This window comes from Leucoraja erinacea, chromosome 23, assembly GCF_028641065.1.
Source record: "Leucoraja erinacea ecotype New England chromosome 23, Leri_hhj_1, whole genome shotgun sequence".
In the NCBI taxonomy this organism is placed as follows: domain Eukaryota; kingdom Metazoa; phylum Chordata; class Chondrichthyes; order Rajiformes; family Rajidae; genus Leucoraja; species Leucoraja erinaceus.
The window spans coordinates 14,455,163-14,476,123 of NC_073399.1; the positions used below are offsets into that span (position 1 = coordinate 14,455,163).

The 20,961-nt window shown below is 45.5% G+C and overlaps 1 protein-coding gene across 3 annotated transcripts in view; it reads right to left on the reverse strand.

Annotated features, from left to right (window-relative positions):
• Positions 1-1,385: 1,385 nt before the first annotated feature.
• LOC129708260 (zinc transporter ZIP11-like) overlaps positions 1,386-20,961 on the reverse strand; it is a 515,212-nt gene continuing 495,636 nt past the window's right edge. For all 3 annotated transcript variants that reach the window (XM_055653905.1, XM_055653904.1, XM_055653906.1), the window contains 3 exons: positions 14,083-14,181; positions 11,409-11,567; positions 1,386-7,585 (listed from right to left, as the gene is read on the reverse strand). In XM_055653905.1, the coding sequence (XP_055509880.1) occupies positions 7,507-7,585; positions 11,409-11,567; positions 14,083-14,181 (337 nt within the window). In that variant the 3' untranslated portion in view covers positions 1,386-7,506. The remainder of the gene's footprint in view (positions 7,586-11,408; positions 11,568-14,082; positions 14,182-20,961) is intronic.

A 20,961-nucleotide genomic window follows, 5' to 3' on the forward strand; every position in this document is an offset into this window, starting at 1 on the left:
CATTCCCAGTGGGAGAGAACCCATGCCAGGAAAACATATTTCAAACATTAGCCTCATTATCTAAATAGCTATTGACTGGGAGGAGGAATAACTTGCAGTAGTGATAGATTGCAACCCGCCCCATGCAGAGCCTCCATCCTTCAGGCTGAGAGTCAGGAGAAAGGGAAAGGGACTGGTGCAGATGAACGGCACGCATTCCACTTTTGGGTCGTAGAGTAGCCCCAGCATTCCCTCTCTCCCTTATCCCTTCCCCACCCAAGTCGGACTAGCTTATCATTTTCACCCAGCAAACAGCTAACAATGGTACACAAAAATGCTGGAGAAACTCAGCGGGTGCAGCAGCATCTATGGAGCGAAGGAAATAGGTAACGTTTCGTCCCGAAACGTTACCTATTTCCTTCGTTCCATAGATGCTGCTGCACCCGCTGAGTTTCTCCAGCATTTTTGTGTACCTTCGATTTTCCAGCATCTGCAGCTCCTTCTTGAACAAACAGCTAACAATGGCCTGTTTCCTTTATCATCGTTACATTTTTGCATATCTTTCATTCATTGTTCTTTATCTCTCCACATCATCGTCTGTATCTCTCGTTTCCCCTGCCCCTAACCAGCCTGAAGAGAGGACTCGACCCGAAACGTCACCTGTTCCTTCTCTCCAGAGATGCTGCCTGCCTGAGTTACTCCAGCTTTATTTTCAGTTTCGGGTCACCAGTCTCGGGGACTTTTCAGTGTTTTCTGGGTCAGTTTTAGCGGGAATCCCTCTAACGTCTTTGTACCTTGTCGTTAAGATTCTTTGTACCTTGTCATACCTCCAGTTTCCCTCTCCCCCGAGTCTCAGTCTGAAGAAGGGTCTAGTCTGAAACGTCACCCATTCCTTCTCTCCAGAGATGCTGCCTGTCCCGCTGAGTTACTCCAGTGTGTTGTGTCCGCCACCATCCTTCTGGGTTGTCAGCGATCACTTTGGTCTCACAAATTCAACAATAGTCAAAGACAACACACAAATTCAACAATAGTCAAAGACAACAGGGGAACAATTCATTTTGCTCTTTTATTTTTTTTAATTCCTTTATTTGTGATGTTAGTTTATGTAAAGTCTCACCTGTGGCGTGATGGTTGATGTTAAGTGCATGTCTTTTGGTCTGGCACTGGGCCAGAGCAGATATCCGCTTACTTCCACACTCGCCTGGAGGGACAAATCTTCAAGCATGGCTACCTCCGTCACATTACACATATAATTACTTCAATTTAGGTGCAATAAACTGTATTCGGATTAAAATATTTCATCCCGCACAACCATGGTGAGCATCAGCAAGTTAACGATTCAGGATGAGAAACAATTGAGGAAAGAATCATTTCTCCCATGCCAAGCGAGCCCTAATTCAGTTGAACAGTGGAGCTTTCACTACTAACATGGTTGAGACCATGAAAGAATTTGAATTGAATTGGAAGCTACAGCATGGAAACAGGCCCTTCGGTACACCAAGTCCACGCTGACCAGCAATCACCCCGTATGTACGGGTTGCATGTTATCACTCTTTTCCATTGAGTCTCCACCCACTTGGGGGAATTTAGAGTCCGATTAACCTACATACGCACACGTCTTTGGACTGTGCAACCGGGGAAAACCCACGCTCTCACGAGGAGAACGTACAATTTCATTGACAGTACCCGTAGTCAGGATCGAACCCGGGTCTCTGGTGCTGTGAGGCAGTGGCTCTACCTGCTGCGCCACTCTGTTTACCCATGGGGTATTGGTTTATCATCTTTGCATAAATTAATTTCCAATTTTAGAATACATGTGACAATAGTTTAGTTTGGTTTAGAGATACAGTGCGGAAACAGGCCCTTTAGCCTACCGAGTCCGTGCCGACCAGCGATCCCTGCACATTAGCACTATCCTACACATGCTACGGACAATTTACCAAGCCAATTAATCTACAAGCCTGTATGTCTTTGGAGTGTGGGAAGAAACTGGAGCACCCGGAGCGAACGGGGGGAACGTATAAACTCCATACAGACAGCACCCGTAGTCAGGTTTGAACCTGGGTCTCTGGCGCTGTGAGGCAGCAACTCGACCGCTGAGCCACCCATGAGCTACGAAATGGTACAACTTACACTGGACCTGAAATGGAATCATGTGAGCAGGCACTGTTTAATATTCCACATAGAAACTAAACCAAACTGAACTATTTTATTGTAACGCTACCGAGCTAAAATGAAATTCTATTGTTGCACAGTTATGTAAAAATCTTACTGTACATTGGCACAATCATATTTAAATACTAGAGTGTAAGAGCAGTAGATGACACTGAGGCAGTATATAAGAGTCGCAACTGAAATTTGCTCAACACCATGTCCGTTTGGATTATTAAAGATACCTCATTTATGTTACTAGTCAGGATTTAAATCTCTCTGCAAACACCTTCGATTTTTCCTTTGTTTACGTCGTCACGGAATAAGGACCAGAAGAGGTGAAGAGAAAGCGTTCAAACAAGAGCTAATAAAAGTATACTGTGTGCACAGACATGCTGGGATAATCACTCCCAGACTGCAGACTTCAAGCAATGAGGGAGAAAGGAAGGAAGTGCAGCTCTAAATTGTATTCCTGGACTGACATGCCAATTATTAGTCAGGGCTTAGAAACCTTTTGGCCCTTACACCCTCCGCTCAGTAGCGATACCATTTCGTCTGGTTCACTCATGAATCAAACTATGTTTAAGCCAAAGTGTTCAGGCAGATGAAGTAATAGAGATAGAATTAGAATGAAAACTGTCTTTGGGCTACCCTGGATTCTTTCAAACTTTCCCGACTCCGACTATCTCAACTGGAGTTTTTCTGCGGACCTGCTTTAAAAGGGCGTCCGTAATAGGTCCATAAGGATGCCCGAGAAAACCAAGGTGACTTACCGAATAGTGAAAGGCCTGGATAGAGTGGATAGTTCCACTAATGGGAGAGTCTAGGACCAGACGCCATAGCCACAGAATAAAAGGACAAACCTTTAGAAACAAGATGAAAAATAATTTATTTAGTCAGAGGGTGGTGAATTCCGCAATTCATTGCCACGGAAGGCTTTGGAGGCCAAGTCAATGGATATTTTTAATGCAGAGATAGATAGATTCGTGATTGGTATGCGTGTCAGGTGTTATGAATGATACCATAGTTTTATTAGTTTAGTACTTCCCAGTTTTTTGGAGATACAGTATGGAAAGAGGCCCTTCGGCCCACGGAGTCCATGCCGACCATCGATCACCCATTCATACTAGTTCCACGTAATTCCACTTTCTCATCCACTCCCCGTACACACACGGGACAGTTTACAGCGGGCCAATAAACCGGCAAACCCGCACTCGTTTGGGGTGTGTGAGGAAACCCATGCGGTCACACGGAGAAAGTGCAAAGTCCGCACAGGCAGCAGCCGAGAGTGGGATCGAACCCGGGTCACTGGCGCTGTGAGGCAGCAGCTCTGCCAGCTGAGCCAGTTTCTCATCAGCCGAAGCTGATACAAAATTTACCACAGACAACTGACAAAGGGTTTGTGTGATTCAACATGGTTTAATTTGCTTCAATTTTGCTACATCACTCGCGTTTCAGAAATCATTGGAAAGCAATGAGCTCCCCCCCCCCCCCCCCCCGATCAAGCCCTGAATCCTGTGATTCTAATCATAACATTGAAACTCATCTTTACATTAGTTCCGACAATCAGTGTCACTGTCCTGAAAGGGTTTATGCCAGGGAGTTATTGATTAAAGAAGAATTTATAACAGCAATAGAAATAAAGGCAAATCAAATTAAAAGCGACAAGAGTCCAAAAGGAGACAAAGTTTAGAGTTTAGAGGTACAGCGTGGAAACAGGCCCTTCGGCCCACCGAGCCCATGCCGGCCATTGATCACCCACACATCCGTGTTATCCCACTTTAACATCCAACCCACCAGGGGCAATTTTACAGAAGCCAATTGACCTGCAAACCTGCACGTCTTTGGGATGTGGGAGGAAACCGGAGCACCCGGAGAAAAACTCACACGGTCACTGGGGAGAACGTGCAAACTCCATGCAGACAGCACCCATGGCCAGGATCGAACCAGGGTCCCTGGCACTGTGAGGCGCCCTTATTAAGGTTTCATCATATAGAATTGGAATACATCTTCTCCTGGGACGTAGCTGGTATCAAAGACCCTGGTCATCTGGCATTTTCATAATGATTCAGTGCATGAAGTCCAGAGTTGGGAAGAAAACATGACATGAAAGCAAATTATCCCGATAATTTGTCTTCACACAACAAAATGATGATACATCGTCATTATAAAACCAGTCACCAAAACAAGATTTGCTGACTGGTTTTTAAATAATTCAAGATAAACGTACAAAAATCCTTCAGGTTAAAAGGTTGTATTGAAAAACTTCATTAGAAGCCCATAGGAGCAATTATTCCCAAATCGGAGCCTTTTGAGGAAGACGTGAAACTAATAACTTTTCTTTACTCCATCTAGCTTCACGATACACATTTCTGGGCTCCCAACAGCAATGATATTAACATTCATTCATTATCTCTGACAGGTTTTGATGGCTAACGTTCATAGTAGTCTTACAGAGTGCGGTCACACAAAGAACTGTGGTGTGCATATCTACCCCTCTCCATGTACTCTCCGAGCCACCCCTCCACTCACACAGATCACCATCTACAGCAATCTTCAACCATGGTTTTGAAGGCAGCTTTCCAAACATATTGTAGTTTTGAATATAGTTGCAAACATGAGAATTTTGCCTCCTTTATTTGAGTATCTGGGTCACTCATAACTGAGTGTCAAAGCTAGTTCGAAGAAATGAGGGGGAACCTCATTGAAAGTTATCGAATAGTGAAAGACCTGGATGGAGTGGATGTGGAGAGGACGTTTCCACTAGTGGGAGAGTTTAGGACCAGAGACCAAAGCCTCAGAATAAAAGGACGAACCTCCAGAAAGGAGATGAGGAGGAATTTCTTTCACCAGAGAGTGGTGAATCTGTGGAATTCCTTGCCACGGAAAGCCAAGTGAATGGATATTTTTTAGGCGGAGATTGACAAGATTCTTGATTAGTACGGGTGTTGGGGGTTATGGGGAGAAGGCAGGAGAATGGGGTTGAGAGGGAAAGATAGATCAACCATCATTGAATGGCGGAGTCGACTTGATGGACCAAATGGCCTAATTCTGCTCCTATAACTTATGAACTATTACCTTTCTTTGGAAAAGTAATACCAGACTCGCCAATTATAAAGAAACTCATTCGCAATATGACATTATCAGATAGCAATACCCCAAGAACAATATGATCGGAAAAAAACTTTGGGAGAGAGCTGATTCAGCTCTTTTTCACACAGAGAGTTGTGAGTCTGTGAAATTCTCTGCCTCAGAGGGTGGTGGAGGCTGGTTCTCTGGATACTTTCAAGAGAGAGCTAGATAGGGCTCTTAAGGATAGCGAAGTCAGGGGATATGGGGAGAAGGCAGGAACGGGGTACTGATTGGGGATGATCACATTGAATGGTGGTGCTGGCTCAAAGGGCTGAATGGCCTACTCCTGCACCTATTGTCTATTGTCTAAATGCTTTCTAACCTTAAACCCCTGGTACTCGTGTTAGGGTTTACAGAGTTCATGTATTATAATTTATTCCAAGTCACCCACAAGTTTCCCCCCCCCCCCCCCTTTTTTTATGTTACAATGCCAACTATTTTGTGCCGAAACAATATCTTTCAATAACCTTTTTACAATTCACCTCATTACTGTAGTTATATATTTACTTCAAAACAAACATGACATTGTATGCTTACGTTCTGTTTAAAGTGAGCAGCTGGCCAAAAGGACACCGATGTCAAGTTCTGCGAATGGGTGTGTGAGTGTGGCACAAACACTTTTAACCTCTGAACACACTGGCCCATTGTATTCACTGGGAAAGGCACGGTGCAACACTGGGTTCTGCCTGACATGAGTCGTATTTGTAGTTTACTTTCTTTTGTGTGGAGCATGGGAATGACTGCACCAGAGTTTAATGTGTCCTTTTTAAATTCCTGGACATCAGACGCAATACTCGAAAATGTTTTATTCGTTGCTCCTGAGATATTCTCTGCCTCCCTCCGATTGTTTGCTACCTGACTTATTAAGAAGGATAAAATCTGGAGGAGTCCATGCAGCAACATACCCGGTATCAGTCCATCAGTTGTTTGTGCAGCGTTTGCGAGCTAAATGGTCAATGCAGCACCAATGCAGCCATCCCATAACCATCAAAGACAGCGGTTGAAAGTCTGCATCTTCTCCATGATGCAGCCTCCACACTGGCAAAGCTCTGCGTTTGTATCAAAACTCCTTGTGAGGGAGCATCCCTGGATATTACATGGATAGGTGACATTTCAAGTCGGGACCCTTCTTCAAACCCCCTTGGATCTAGTTGGCTTCTATATTTAGTCAATGTCTCTTGTGTAAAGGAAATCTACTAAACCATCCTTGATTTGGTATCAAGAAATCTGTGCTTGTTCCCCTTTAACATTCTATAAGTGCAGGTAAAGTCTGCTGGAAATGCCAGCAGGTCACTTTAAAGGAACAATAGCAACCTTTGTGCCAGCGGGTTATAAAAACGTAACAGTGGCCCAAATAAATGTCTCTGTCCTTGTGCTCTTTCTGCGTTAACAAAACAAATGGCTCGGAATCAACAAAGGCACATTTAACCAGACCCCCTTTTCGAGGACAACGACACACTTGTTGGTGAAAAAATACAGACAATGTCACTGTAAACATCCCTGCACATCTCAAACTATTTCAGAAATCACCGATCGAATAATAATAATGCAGAAATAGATGATTTCAAGGATGCTGCAAATTGAGACTTGAACTTCACATCAGAATGAAGGTTTCAAAGGTTTTCCGTGACAGGTCTTCTCGAATGTATACATTAAAGATCATATGTTCTATAATTTTACAGTGTAAAATAATGATCCTTCAAGGTCTCTGCTCACTTTGTGATGCACCAGAATTCAACATTCAATAGGTTATCATAATTAAAATAACTACATAGTTAATCGCAGTATTAATATATTACAAAATTGTCGACACCAAATTCTAAATCTATTCCTAACCTGAGTTAATGGTGGGATTTTTTTTTTGGACTCCATCACTGAAGTGGGAAGGGATGTGGACTGGAAACCTCATTATAAACACGCCACAAAGATTCAAGCATTAAGGACACCCACAACAGAAGAAACATATGCAGAATGATCCATGGCCCAGACCATTGAAAGGGGTCAAGTTATATAGGTAACCCCCCCCCCCCCCCCCCCTGCCTCCAGACCAGAAGCTGTCATTATTGTGCTCCAGTGAGATCAATGTAGAAATGTGCACTCAGTTTGATGATGTCATCAAGATTTGTGATGACATCAGCATCTTTCGCAGAGGGAGAGAGAGAGACAGAGAGAGAAAAATATATTAGTAGAGATGACAATAATGTTCCAAAAAGTAATTTCTTCAGAAAACAGCACATCTTCAGATTATCCAAGGCCTACGTCGAGCGACATCATCAAGACAAAGCCTACGATGGAGGTCCAGGAAGCGAGCTTGCCGTTTCCACTACAAACAAGAACAAGGTTACAAACAGTTTTCCCTTCGAATGATTCAACGTCAGTGCTTTAGAATGATTAGGAAAATTGAAGTGAGCTCAGTACTTCCCTTTGCCTGAACTGGATGGTAAAATCCAGAGTTTTCCTCGGAAATTCTGCGGCATGGTGGCGTAGCAGTAGTGTTGCTGCCTTACAGCGCTAGAGACCCGGGTTCAATCCTGACTATGGGTGCTGCCTATACGGAGTTTGTATGTTCTCCCCGTGACCCACGTGAGTTTTCTTCGGGATCGCCAGTTTCCTCCCACATTTCATAGACGTAGAGGTTTGTAAGTTAGACAAAACTGCTGGAGAAACTCAGCGGGTGAGGCAGCATTAATGAAGCGAAGGAAATGGGCAACGTTTCGGGTCGAAACCCTTCTTCAGACGGGGGGGGGGGGGGGGGGGGAGGGAGGGGAGTGGAGGCCCGTGGGGGGGGGGGGGGGGGGGGGGGGGGGGATAGGCAGTAGATAGGACTGTTGGGTAAACTTTTGTACCTCTGTTGGGGCCAAACGTTCTGACACCTGTGTACTGCCCAGGTGATGTCTGCGACATGATTGTACTGGGTTGTATGCAAAACAACGCATTTTACTGTATCCAGGTACATGTGGCAATAAAGCATCGTTGAATCATTGTGTCTGGCGCTGTAAGGCAGCAACTCTACCGCTGCGCCACTGTGCCACCCGTGCGTTGCGTTGCATTGCAGGAAACCAGAGGGAGATCAAACTGCTCCTCGACACAATTCGCTGAAGGAATGAAAATTAAGCCACCCTGTTTTATTGAGGACAATTTCCGAATAAAATTGTAGCCTTTCGTCACTGGCATAGTACCAGCTTTGTACGTTCTGGAAGAACAAGGAACCTATAATATCAGCCCAGCTGTTGGTGCTGGAAACACAGCAGTGGGACTGATACAAAGCAGAAGTGTAGTTAACAAAATACAATAAAAGTCACTCCACAGTGCTCTGTGCTTGCTAGTAAAGCGCACAAAAATGGCCTCAATAAAGGCCTGCAGCTGCTAATAGTTTGTCCACATACACATCTGGCCAGGAAATGGTCTTTGATGTGGCAAAGCTCAAAGGGGAGACCAGAATGGAAGTTTTGGAAGAAAAAAAATTGCACCTTCAAGCAATTGAGACCCAATATATTGCACGAAGCCCGGAGCAAGGGCAAGAAAACCTGACACCTCGTACCCAGTTAATGAAAGCGGCCATCTAAAAGGAGCACAAACTGTTTACACCTGATTTAGAACTTGTGCCAATGACAAATATATAAATCTAAGAGCTCCTAAAGAACACAGGGTTTTAAAGGTTAAACATTACTTTCACTCAGTGCAATTTACTTCACACCTCCACATTATGTTGGGGACGAGATTACAAATTATTAGTGGAAGCTCATCTACCCTTTTTTAGTTCAGTTTAGAGATGCAGCACAGGAAACAGGCCCTTCGGCCCACCGAGTCCGCACCGACCAGCGATCCCTGTACGCTAGCACGATCTTACACACTAGGGCTAATTTTACAATTTTACCGAAGCCAATTATCCTACAAACCTGTATGTCCTTGGAGTGTGGGAGGAAACCGGACCACCCAGAGAAAACCCACGCCGTCACGGGGAAAACGTACAGTACAAACTCTGTGCAGACAGCACCCGTAGTTAGGATCGAACCGGGGGGCTCTGGCGCTGTAAGGCAGCAATTCTACCGCTGTGCCGCCGTGATGCCCCTTTATCACTGGATCACTTTGTTGCTCAGCTTGTTGAAGCAAAGTTGAAGTAAATTTATATCTCTTAGGCACCGTGGGAATCACTAAAGAATTGGCAATGAGTTCAGAGGCAATTATTCAATTGTAATGGTCTGCTCTTACTTATAAAGCAATTGAACTTGCTTTACGTTATGAAGCATCACCTGAACAGCTTTATTAAAACTTTATCTAACTGCAGATGTTTATTTCCTTATGTGGAGGAAGGAACTGCAGGTGCTGGTTTACACAAAATGCTGGATGGAGTAACTCAGCGGGACAGGCAGCGTCTCTGGAGAAAAGGTATGGGTGACGTTTCGAGTCGAGACCCTTCTTCAGACTCCTTATTTACCTGATGTTCATCTGACAAATGGGTGCCACCTGAAACTTTAACCTGCTGTGCCCGTTTTTAACATTGTGTCAATCCAGACGGACTAAATCGGGACATAAATTAGGCTGTTAGACCCTCTCTGCCTGAGCCCACAATCAGTTCCATTCCCTTGCTCTTTCCCCATCTCTATATTTTAATTGAATGTTATTAAAGCTCTTTTCATCACCCTTTCAAACAGTGTATTTTCGATCATAACAATCTGCTGTGGGAAAGGAAATTATCCTGTAAACTTGGCCTCCAGAGCTAAAACCACATCTGATCAAACTCCCTCCTGCTGGGAGCAGGCTCATTTTTTTCATCAAATCCCACCACAATTCAGAATACATTCATTAAATCCACTTTACTATGGATGGGAATGGATTTTGGAGTACTGAAGGATAGAGGCCAATTGCAGGCATGTGAGACTAGTGTTGATGGGGCATCTTGGTCAGCATGGACAAGTTGGGCTGAAGGGACAGTTTCTGTACTGTATGACTCTGTGACTGGCACTGCTCATCCATGGAACCTTCTGGTAAATCTCTCCCATGGTCTCTCCAAGGCCAAGGCATTAGTTGTACCTGAAGCTGCTGTTCATTTCCAGCACGTTGAGTGGATGTGAGGCAAAGAAATGCAGATGCTGGTTTAAATCGAAGATGGACACAAAATGCGGGAGTAACTCAGTGGGACGGGCAGCCTCTCTGGGGAGAAGGAATGGGTGACGTTGAGACTGGAGACAGTGTTTTCTTAATAGCCTGAATCTGCTGATTGCGATGGTGCTTACACTGGTGAACTTGCAGAATTTACAGTGAATTTCCGACATCTGCAGAATGATACGTGGTTTATACACAATAAACCCTTGCAATAACAGAGAGGGGGAGGAGGGGTGTAGTCTGTTATTGCCGATTGTCCGTTATAACAGAGTGAGGGGGGGGTAACGTTTAACCCAAGGCTGGGAGGGAAGTACGTGGCGTTGCGGGGGTTAAACAAGTGGTGATTCACAGGACGGGGAAGCTGGGACGGGCCTGGTACTCATGCCGCCTTCATGCTGCTTGCTCTCTCCTTCTCTACCGTAACCAGAAGCTCCCGCCACATGGCGCCAACTCGTTGGGTAACTGGCGGGAGTGAGGGGGGGGGAGTGCAACTGGAGCCTCAGTCCGCTAAAACCAAAATCCGCTCTGTAGCATTATTGCGAGGGTTGACTGTCATATATTTTGATGTGTTTGTCTCAGTCTATGTGCCTGTGTTACTGTTGCAAGCAACATTTTCTTTGTACTTTTATGTGGCATGGTGGCACAGCGGTAGAGTTGCTGCCTTACAGTGCCACAGACGACGGGCGCTGTCTGTACAGAGTTTGCATGTTCTCCCCAAGACCTGCGTGGGTTTTTCCCGAGATCTTCGATTTCCTCCCACACTCCAAAGATGTGCAGGTTTGTAGGTGAATTGGCTTGGTCGAAATATAAAATTGTCCCTGGTGTGTGTGTAAGGTAGTGTTAATGTGCGGGGCTCGCTGGTCGTTGGGCCGAAGGGCCTGTTTCTACGCTGTATCTTTAAACTAAACTAAGCTACCTGTATCTCACCCGTACTCCTGCACTTGACAATAGACTCGAGTTGACTTGACCTTGTCTGGTAAACTGGGAAAGACAACTGTGGTAAAACTCCACCAAGCTGCGAGGAATTATTCAGTGCTCACCTGAGTTGTGCTTCGGGAATGATGTCGTCAACTACAACGTATACCATGGCACCGGCTGCAAAAGCCAAGGCGTAGGGCAGCAGGGGCTTGGCCAGGACTACGGCAAACGCACCAAATATTCCCGCCACTGGCTCAACCATGCCACTTAACTGGCCGTACCTTTACAACAGGGAAACAATTTGAGTTAGAGAAGTGAGACGCTGAGTAAACAATTAAACCTGACAATTAGTTTAGTATAGAGAAACAGCTTGGGAAGAGGCCCTTCAGCCCACCGAGTCCGTGCCGACCAACGATCACCGCAAAACAAGTTTGATCCTTGAGTTTAGTTTAGTTTAGAGATACAGCGCGGAAACGAGCCCTTCGGCCCACCGAGTCTGCGCCGACCATTAACACTGTCCTACGCACACTTAGGGACAATTTACACTTTTACCAAGCCAATTAACCTAAAAACCAGTACGTTTTAGGAGTGTGGGAGGAAACCGGAGATCTCGGAGAAAGCCCACGCAGGTCACGGGTAGAACGTAGAAACTCCGTACAGACAAGCGTCCGTAGTCAGGATCGAACCTGGGTCTCTGGCACTGTAAGGCAGAAAATTTCCTGCTGCGCCACCGAGCCGCACTTGCTGGGCTTTGTCCCAGTCCCACCTCATCTCTCTTTTCCATCTTCCCCATCCCCCCCCACCCCCCGCTCCATCAGTCTGGAGAAGAGTCCGGACCAGAAACATCGACTGTCCATCCCCTCCACGGGTGCTGCCCGACCCGCTGAGTTTTTCCAGCTGTTCGTTTCCAGCCTAAGGTTTGGTATTGGGGAACGGTGTTCAGCCCTGACTTCCCAAACTGCATCTTGTGGGGTGAAGAATGGGGCGCAAACCAGAAAACATGGGATTAAATCACAGGCGGATCACTTCCAGCAACAAGTGCAAACTTGCCGATCGGCTGTAATAATTCTCTCACGCCATGTGGCCTAAGAACACAGTGAGAAACTGCCTGATAGGAATTATCAGGAAACACAGGGTCTGCAGATAACACTAAGTATCTGCAGAGAAACCTGCTTTCTGTTGCTGTGCAAAACCACTCAAACGCGATGACATGGAGATATGTGATCAAAGCAGGCTGTGTTGAAAAGAAAAAAGGTTTTATCTCACAAAAAAGACAGATTTACTTGGGAAGGAGACACAAAGTTAACTGCCAATAAGATAAGACAGAAAAACAAAACAGCAAAGCGGGTGGTTTTTGACATTTAAAAACACGACACTGTTAGCTTTTCTTAGCAACAATCAAAACACTGAAGGCCTCCCAATTCAATCTAACTGATTTGCTGTTGTCCGTTCTTCTACGCCGCCAAGGAAAAGTTTGCAACCAACCTCCTTGATCACTTAAAAGAAAGTTCTCCCTCTGTCTCCCCTAGGGTTAGGGTTAGGGTTAGTCATTGCACTATTATTACTGTCGGCCTGTTGTGTTTCACTGTTCGTATGACTGGTTATCATCACCTACCCCGCAGGTGACAATGGACCATTGTGGGCTCCGCCTTTCCGTGATCATCTGAGTGAGAGTGATTGAGTAAGGCCAGTGAGTGAGGTCAATGAGTGAGCTCAGAGTGAGGCCCAGGGCAAATTGGAGGGACAGCACCTCATATTTCGTTTGGGCAGCTTACACCCTAGCGGTATGAATATTGACTTCTCTAACTTCAAGTAACCCTTGCTTTCCCTCTCTCCATCCCTCCCCCTTCCCAGTTCTCCGACCAGTCTGACTGTCCCTCTGATTACATTTTATCTCTGTTTGCTTTGTTGTCACCTTCTCCTAGCTAACAATGGTCTATTCTACATTTTCCTTGATCTGCAACTCTTTTGAGCTCTTCCACTTCCTTATCTCTGTAACTCCCTCTCCCCTAACACTCAGACTGAAGAAGGGTCACAACCAGAAACGTCACCTATTCCTTTTCTCCAGAGATGCTGCCTGACCCGCTGAGTTACTCCAGCTTTTTGTGTCTATTTTCTGTGTTGATCTTTTCTAAGATAGACACAAAAAGCTGGAGTAACTCAGCGGGTCAGGCAACATCTCTGGAGAAAAGGAATAGGTGACGTTTCTGGTTGTGACCCTTCTTCAGTCTGAGTGTTAAGGGAGAGGGAGTTACAGAGATAAGGAAGTATAAGAGCTCAAAAGACTATACATAACTACAGTCGAGCCATTTACATGATGCATGATAAGGGAAGTGCAAGGTAAAGCCAGAAAACGATCAAAGATAGTCCGAGTGTCACCAATGAGGTAGATAGTAGTTCAGGATTGCTCTCTGGATGCAGTGGGATGATTTAGTTGCCTGATAGTAGCCGGGAAGAAACTGTCCCTGAATCTGGAGGCGTGTGCGTTTTCACACTTCTATAACTTTTGCCCGATGGTAGAGGGGAGAAGAGGGAGTGGCCGGGATGCGACTCATTCTTGATTATGCTGCTGGCCTTGCCGAGGCAGGGTGAGGTATAAATGGAGTCAATGGAAGGGAGATTGGTTTGTGTGATGGGCTGCATCCACAACTCACTGCAGTTGTATTCAGTATATCCAGTTAGTATTCTGGATTTTTTAAGAAAAAAGAGTATTTTAAACCTAATGGTTAGATTTTTAAGTGGATTAAATCTGATTTTAAATGATTCTTTATACACTCTTATCTTTTACTTACTCACCAGAAAGCCTTCCATTTGGACACACCTGCACCGTGCAAAGGCAGGCTAACGGCAAGGCCTTCGGGGAAATTCTGCAGTCCAATCCCAATCGCTAAGTTCCTGTTAAGAAATAATAAAAATAATGAGTGGACCAAGAAATGAAACTCGCAAGTTGATCACTTTGAGCATGAGATTCAAAACATTCAATAGGTTGATCGAAAGAAACAGCATACGGATAAAGAAACGGTCCCTTTGGCCCTCCTGGTATATGCTGACCATCGATCATATGTTTATATGTTTCGTTTAGTTTAGAGACATAGCGCAGAAACAGGCCTTACGGCCCATCGAGTCTGTGTCGATCCCCAGACACTTACACACATTAGGTACAATTTACAATTATACCAAGCCAATTAACCTACAAACCTGCACACCTTTGTTGTGCGGGAGGAAACCGGAGATCCCGGAGAAAACCCACGCAGATCACAGGGAGAACGTACCAATTCAATACAGACAAGCACCCCTAGTCGGGATCGAAACCAGGTTTCTGGCGCTGTAAGGCAGCAACTCTATCTCTGCGCCACCGTGCTGCCCTTGTCAGTACTGTGCCGCTATCCGGATTTTGCATCCACTGCCTACATACTAGGAGCAATTTCCTGAGGCCAATTTTCCGACAAACCCGCACGCCTTTGGGCTGTGGGAGGAAACCGGGGCACCCTGAGGAAACCCACGCGGTCACAGAAAGATACTGCAAACCCCGCACAGACAGCACCCCGCGGTCAGGATCGAACCCGGGTCTCCACCGCTGTGAGAACGACAGCGGCTCAGCAGCTTCCCTTCTGCCAGTCAATAATGATTAATGGAAATACATTAATTTGAATTTCCGTGTGTTTTTACTCTTCGTGTAGGGAAATTGCAGCAATCCATCAGTGCCGGGATGATTTATGGGTTCCAGTTTATTTCCTAATAGGATGTGTTTGGCTTTAAAATGTGCTGCAAATTCATTTTAATTACCTATCTGGGACACATGACAATAAACTCTCTTGACTTGACTTGACTTGACTTGAATTACCTGCATCTAAAATGAACAATGAAAAATAGGCACTTGTCAAGTATTCTGCAACACTGCACCACTGAGATGTTGCAAGAAAAAAGGACCTGTTTTTGCACCCCGCCTCCCCCCTCCCCCCGTTCATGATGTTGATAAAAATTTGGGACTGGAATTCCCACAGACTAAAACAATTGGTCTGACTGCCGACCAAATTAATCATAACCACTTTCTGACTGGGACTGTGGACAAGTTGCTTAAGTGAGTTGTTCAGTATTGGCACAGTGCAAGATGGATGTTAAGGCAAGGTCAACGGGACAGGATTCATTCACTGTTACCACTTGTTCAGGAAATCACGTCAACAGGAATGATGAATGGACAAATTTGAAACTGTGGCTCATGAACGAGTACAAGACTTGTGTCATGAATCTCATACATCAGTGGAATATGCATCACTGCACAGTGATCTAACATTGCTTTACATGTTATTTCGCTGTCATAAGCTTCAATAATAGCGCGTAGAACAGTACTGCACACGGGCGGGCACACAATGTTTGGCCCACAATGTTTGTGACGAACAAGATGCAAAGGCCACCATGGTCCAACGACGTGCAGGTTTGAAGGTTAATTGACTTCTGTAAATTGCCCCTAGTGTGTACGATGAAAAACCTTGGATAACATGGAACTAGTGTACGAGCGATTATTGGTCGGAGCGGACTAAGTGGGCTGAAGGGCCTGATCTCACGCTGTATCACTAAACTAAACCACGCGGTTACAGGGGAGAACATGCCAACTCCACACAGACAGCCCCCGAGGACAAGATAGAAACAGGCGCTGTGAAGGCAGCAGCTCAACCAGCTGCGCCACTGTGCCGCCCTTTTAATACAGAGGGATGATAGTTGAAATATCTCCTCCTCGCACTTAAAGTCTTGCTTGTTCAAATATTGAAGATCAGCTGGACACTGGTGTTGTTTAGTGCTTTTACGACTTTGATATTCTAAAACTCAATTCCTCAGCAACATTCTTCCCATTGTGTAATGGCCACAGATGTTCATGTTCCATACTTCTTTCCAGACACATAACAGAGACTGAAGAAATCTGAAGCAAAGGAATTTGCTTTGAAAATCATATGGCTCTTGCATCGAGCCCCAGAGTATTCAACAACCATTGAACTCTTTCATAATAAAATTGATATAATTGTCTTTGGAAAATTAACCGCAGTTCTCAAAGTAAATGCAGTCTACCAGTAAATATCTGCTATTTTTCAAGTTTCCAGAACTCATTTTGGTCCCTTGCAGACAGTCAGGGGCAACAGTGAGTGTGGGAAGGAACTACAGATGCTGGTTTACGCTGAAGATAGACACAAAATGCTGGATTCACTTCTGACGAAGGGTTTCGACCCGAAACGTAGTCTGAAGAAGGATTTCGACCCAAAATGTCACCTATTCCCTTTCTCTGGCGATGCTGTCAAGATCCGCCGAGTTACTCCAGCATTTTGTGACTATCTTAGGGGTAACAATGAGGTGTGTTGCAGAATATAAAGGGCCTGTCCCACTTTGCGATTTTTTCGGCGACTGCGAACGTCAGTGACTGTCGCCCTAAAAACCGTCAAGTTGTACAACACTCGTACAACTTCGACACACCGACACGTCAAGCTACGACACAACGCGTCACCCGCCTTCACAACACAAGAAGGTTACACCGAATAATCACATTGGAAATGAACTTATCTACAATAAATCTATGGACCAATAACTTTTTAATGGATAGGTCGGCGCTTTATATACACGCGTCACCGACCGTCACTCGCAGGACAGCGCACGTCAGCGTGTGACAGGGCGCACGACGTGATAAGACACCCAGATGTCGCCTGAAGATTTTGAACATTCCGAAATCCAGGGGTGACATGGAGACACCGCACGTCACTATATACGTCACCCCGCGTCACGCCCCCAACCACGCCATGACAACCTCTTTTCAGGCTCTCGCCGAAAATGTCGCCCAGGTGGGACAGGCCCTTAAGAGCCTAAGTTCATTATAAAACTCCTGAGGGAAAAAAGCCTCCTTTCTGGAATGCTGCTGTGGTCCGTAAACAGAACCTTCCATTAAAAAGGGAATGAGACGGATGGATTCCGGTTCGATGGTTTGACATGAGGTAAATAAGTACTTGAAGGTCAGTCAGAATAGATTGACTATACATAGTTTTTTTCTCTATGTACAATCTATGTTTTCTGACTGACCTTCAAGTACTTATTTACCTCATGTCAAACCATCGAGCCTGAATCCATCACAAAGCAATGGAGAAAGTCAGTGGGTCAGGCGGCATCTCTGGAGAACATGTGGGGCATTTTTGTATCCATCTTCTCCAGAGATGCTGCCTGACCCGCTGAATTACCCCAGAACTTTGTGTCTGTTTTTTTGTAAACCAGCATCTCCAGTTCTTTATGTCTTCTTTTCGTAGCACGTTGGAGGAACATTAAGACGAAAGATCTAATGGAATAAAACCATGTATATTTCAGAAGGTTGAAATAGAATATGAAATATGCTGCAGCACGGTGACACAGATTTGCTGCCTTACAGCGCCAGAGACCTGGGTTCGATCCTGACTACAGGTGCTGTCTGTATGGAGTTTGTACGTTCTTCCTGTGACCTGCGTGGGTTTTCTCCGGGATCATTCTTCAGACTTTCCCTTCCATATCTCTAGACTCCCTCTCCCCTGACCCTCAGTCCGAGGAAGGGTCTCGACCCGAAAACATCACCCATTCCTTCTCTCCAGAGATGCTGCCCGTCCCCGCTGAGCTACTCCAGCATTGTGTGCCTATCTTTGGTGAGGACAGTCATGGATTTTGGAAAAAAAACCAAACAAATCCTATTTGTCTCTTAGAGCTTAAGGGCGCTCCGAACAGCTCTTTGTGGACAAGCTCTCGAGGCAATAAGTTACACATATGGCATTAGCTGCAAATCATCTCAAATTATGAAAAGCTGCTTTGCTTTGCGTTCTTTGGCTTGTCTCGCCTGCCACTGGCTCGGCATCAAGATCCTGCCCCAGAGTGAAACAGATAAATTGGAGCTAGTCACGAAAAGACTGCTGCAGCCTGCATGCATTCTTCTTATTGTATAAGTCGAGCCAACACCCACTGGCACTTTGAATATCATTCCTGTGCTGCCAGGCTTTTGGACACCAGAACACTGGGCTGCAGTAACAGTTGAAAAGTTTCCATAATCCTTCCGTTTCTCACGCGTGAAGAGGGTGGCTCACATTTCCAGGCTCCTATACACTTCCCCCAGCATACACATATGCCTTTGCAAGCACTTCAATAGCTCAGGCACATAAATAACAACGTCCCGTCCTCTTCAGTACAACGGCCACTCACTCTGCCCCAGTATTGCCAATTGACTAAATCAAATGGAAGGCTTGGAACATTTAAAATGAATTATTCTAATGACTGCTTCTTTTACTTTTGCTATTCTGGGACATCCTCAGGAATGCTGATTTGGGGGCGGGGGGTTCCAGCTCACTGTTGGGGAGATCTTCCTTTGAAAAGGTTGTGGTACATTGAGAATTACAGCTCTGTGTGTGTGTGCGTGCGCGTGTGTGTGTGTGCGTGCGCGTGTGTGTGTGCGTGTGCGCATGTGTGTGTGCGCGCGTGTGTGTGTGTGCGTGTGTGTGTACGCGTGTGTGTGTGTGTGCGCGTGTGTGTACGCGTGCGTGTGCGTGCGCGCGTGTGTGTGTGTCCATCCGGGTGTGCATGTGCAAAAAATGTATGTATGTGTCTGTGTGTGTGTTTTTGTGTGTGATTGTATGTATACCTGTGTCTGTATGTGTGCAGTTGTGTATACTTTTGCGCGCGCGTGTGTCTGTGTGTGCATCTGTGTCTGCGCGTGTATTTGTATGTCTGTGTGCTTATGCCTATGCGTATGCCTGTGCGTGTGTGTACACGTGTTTATGTGTGTGTCTGTGTCTGCGTGTGAGTCTGTATGTGTGTCTGTCTGGATGTCTATGTCTGTGTTCATGTATGTATGTGTTTGTGGGTGCGTATCTATGTGTGTCTGTACGTGTGCCTGTGTATGCGGCGTATCTGTGTGCGTGTCTGTGTGTGCGAGTCTGTAGCTGCGTGTCCGTGTGTAAGTCTGTGTTTTACTCAACACAGCCTGTGTGGTCTCACATAAAAAGGGAAACTTGTCATTTTCCACTTTGAGTTTTCCACTTTACAGTCCATAAGACCATCAATATCAATTTTGAGCCTGAACCCATTTCTTTGCCAGCAGCAGCAGCTTTACTGTTTCCATGCTCATCCCACCCACGATCTACACACTATTTGATTCGCAAGAACCATGTGTATTAACAGCTTCATGTTGCGGCTGAAAGCTAACTCTATGTCGGCACAGAGGTGACTAAATTGTCCGTAAACAACCAGGGCCTTTCATGGCCCAAAGAGCATGAAGTACTGAAGCACATGGATCACAAACATGTGTAGGAAGGAACTGCAGATGCTGGTTTACACTGAAGATCGACACAAATAGCTGGAGTAGGTCAGCGGGTCAGGCAGCATCTCTGGAGAGAAGGAATTGGTGACGTTTCACGTCAGGTCCCTTCTTCAGACTGAGAGTCAGGGGAGAGGGAAACGAGCAATATGAAATAGTACGTAGAACAAATGAATGAAAGATATGCGAAAATACAGATCAAAGCCAGCACCGATGATCAAGGAAAGGAAAAGCCCACAATGGTCCATTGTTGGCTGCGGGGAAGGTGATAACGGGTGATGCAAAAGTGAAACTCAGTAGGACGACAGCGAAACTAGTACAACGACCAGGGTGGGGTAGAAAGGGAATGCAAGGGCTACTTGAAGTTAGCAAAATCAATATTCATATCGCCGGGTTGTAAACTACCCCAAGCAAAATATGAGGTGCTGTTCCTCCAATTTGCGTTTGGCCTCACTCTGATAGTAGAGGAGTCACAGGACAGAAAGGTCAGTGTGGGAATGGGAATGTGACCACGTGGGTTTCCTCCGGGTGCTCCGGTTTCCTCCCACATCCCAAACACGCACAGACTTGTCGGTTAATTGGCCTCTGTTAAATTGTCCCAGTGTGTCGGGACTGGATGAGAAAGTGGGATACCATGGAACTAGAATGTACGGGTGATTGATGATCAGCAGGGAATTGGTGGGCCGAAGGGCCTGTTGCCATGCTGTATTTCTAATACTAAAAGTAAATCATGAGGTTGGGATAGAGATTTTGAAAAATCGGTCTGCATAAAAACAAACAAAATGATGGCCTTGGGAGGAAATTAATATTAATTTCATTTTTATGTTGTTCAGTTTAGTTTATTGGCACGTGTACCGAGGTGCAGTCAGTCAGTCAGTCAGCAGAAATACAATGTATGATTACAATCGTGCCATTTACAGTAGACAGATACATGACAAGGGAATAACGTTTAGTGCAAGGTAAAGCCAGGTAAAGTGCGGTCAAGGATAGCCCAAGGGACATCAGAGGTGGACAGTAGTTCAGTACTATTTCAGTTTCTATAGATGCAGGAAAAATGTTCCCAAGGTACACAAAAATGCTGGAGAAACTCAGCGGGTGCAGCAGCATCTATGGAGCGAAGGAAATAGGCGACGTTTCGGGCCGAAACCCTTCTTCAGACCCAATGTTCCCAATGTTGGGCGAGTCCAGAACCAGGGGCCACAGTCTTAGAATAAAGGGGAGATCATTTAAAACTTTTTCACCCAGAGTGTTGTGAATTTATGGAATTCCCTGCCAAAGAGGGCAGTGGAGGCCAAATCACTGGATGGATTTAAGAGAGAGTTAGATAGAGCTCTAGGGGCTAGTGGAGTCAAGGGATATGGGGAGAAGGC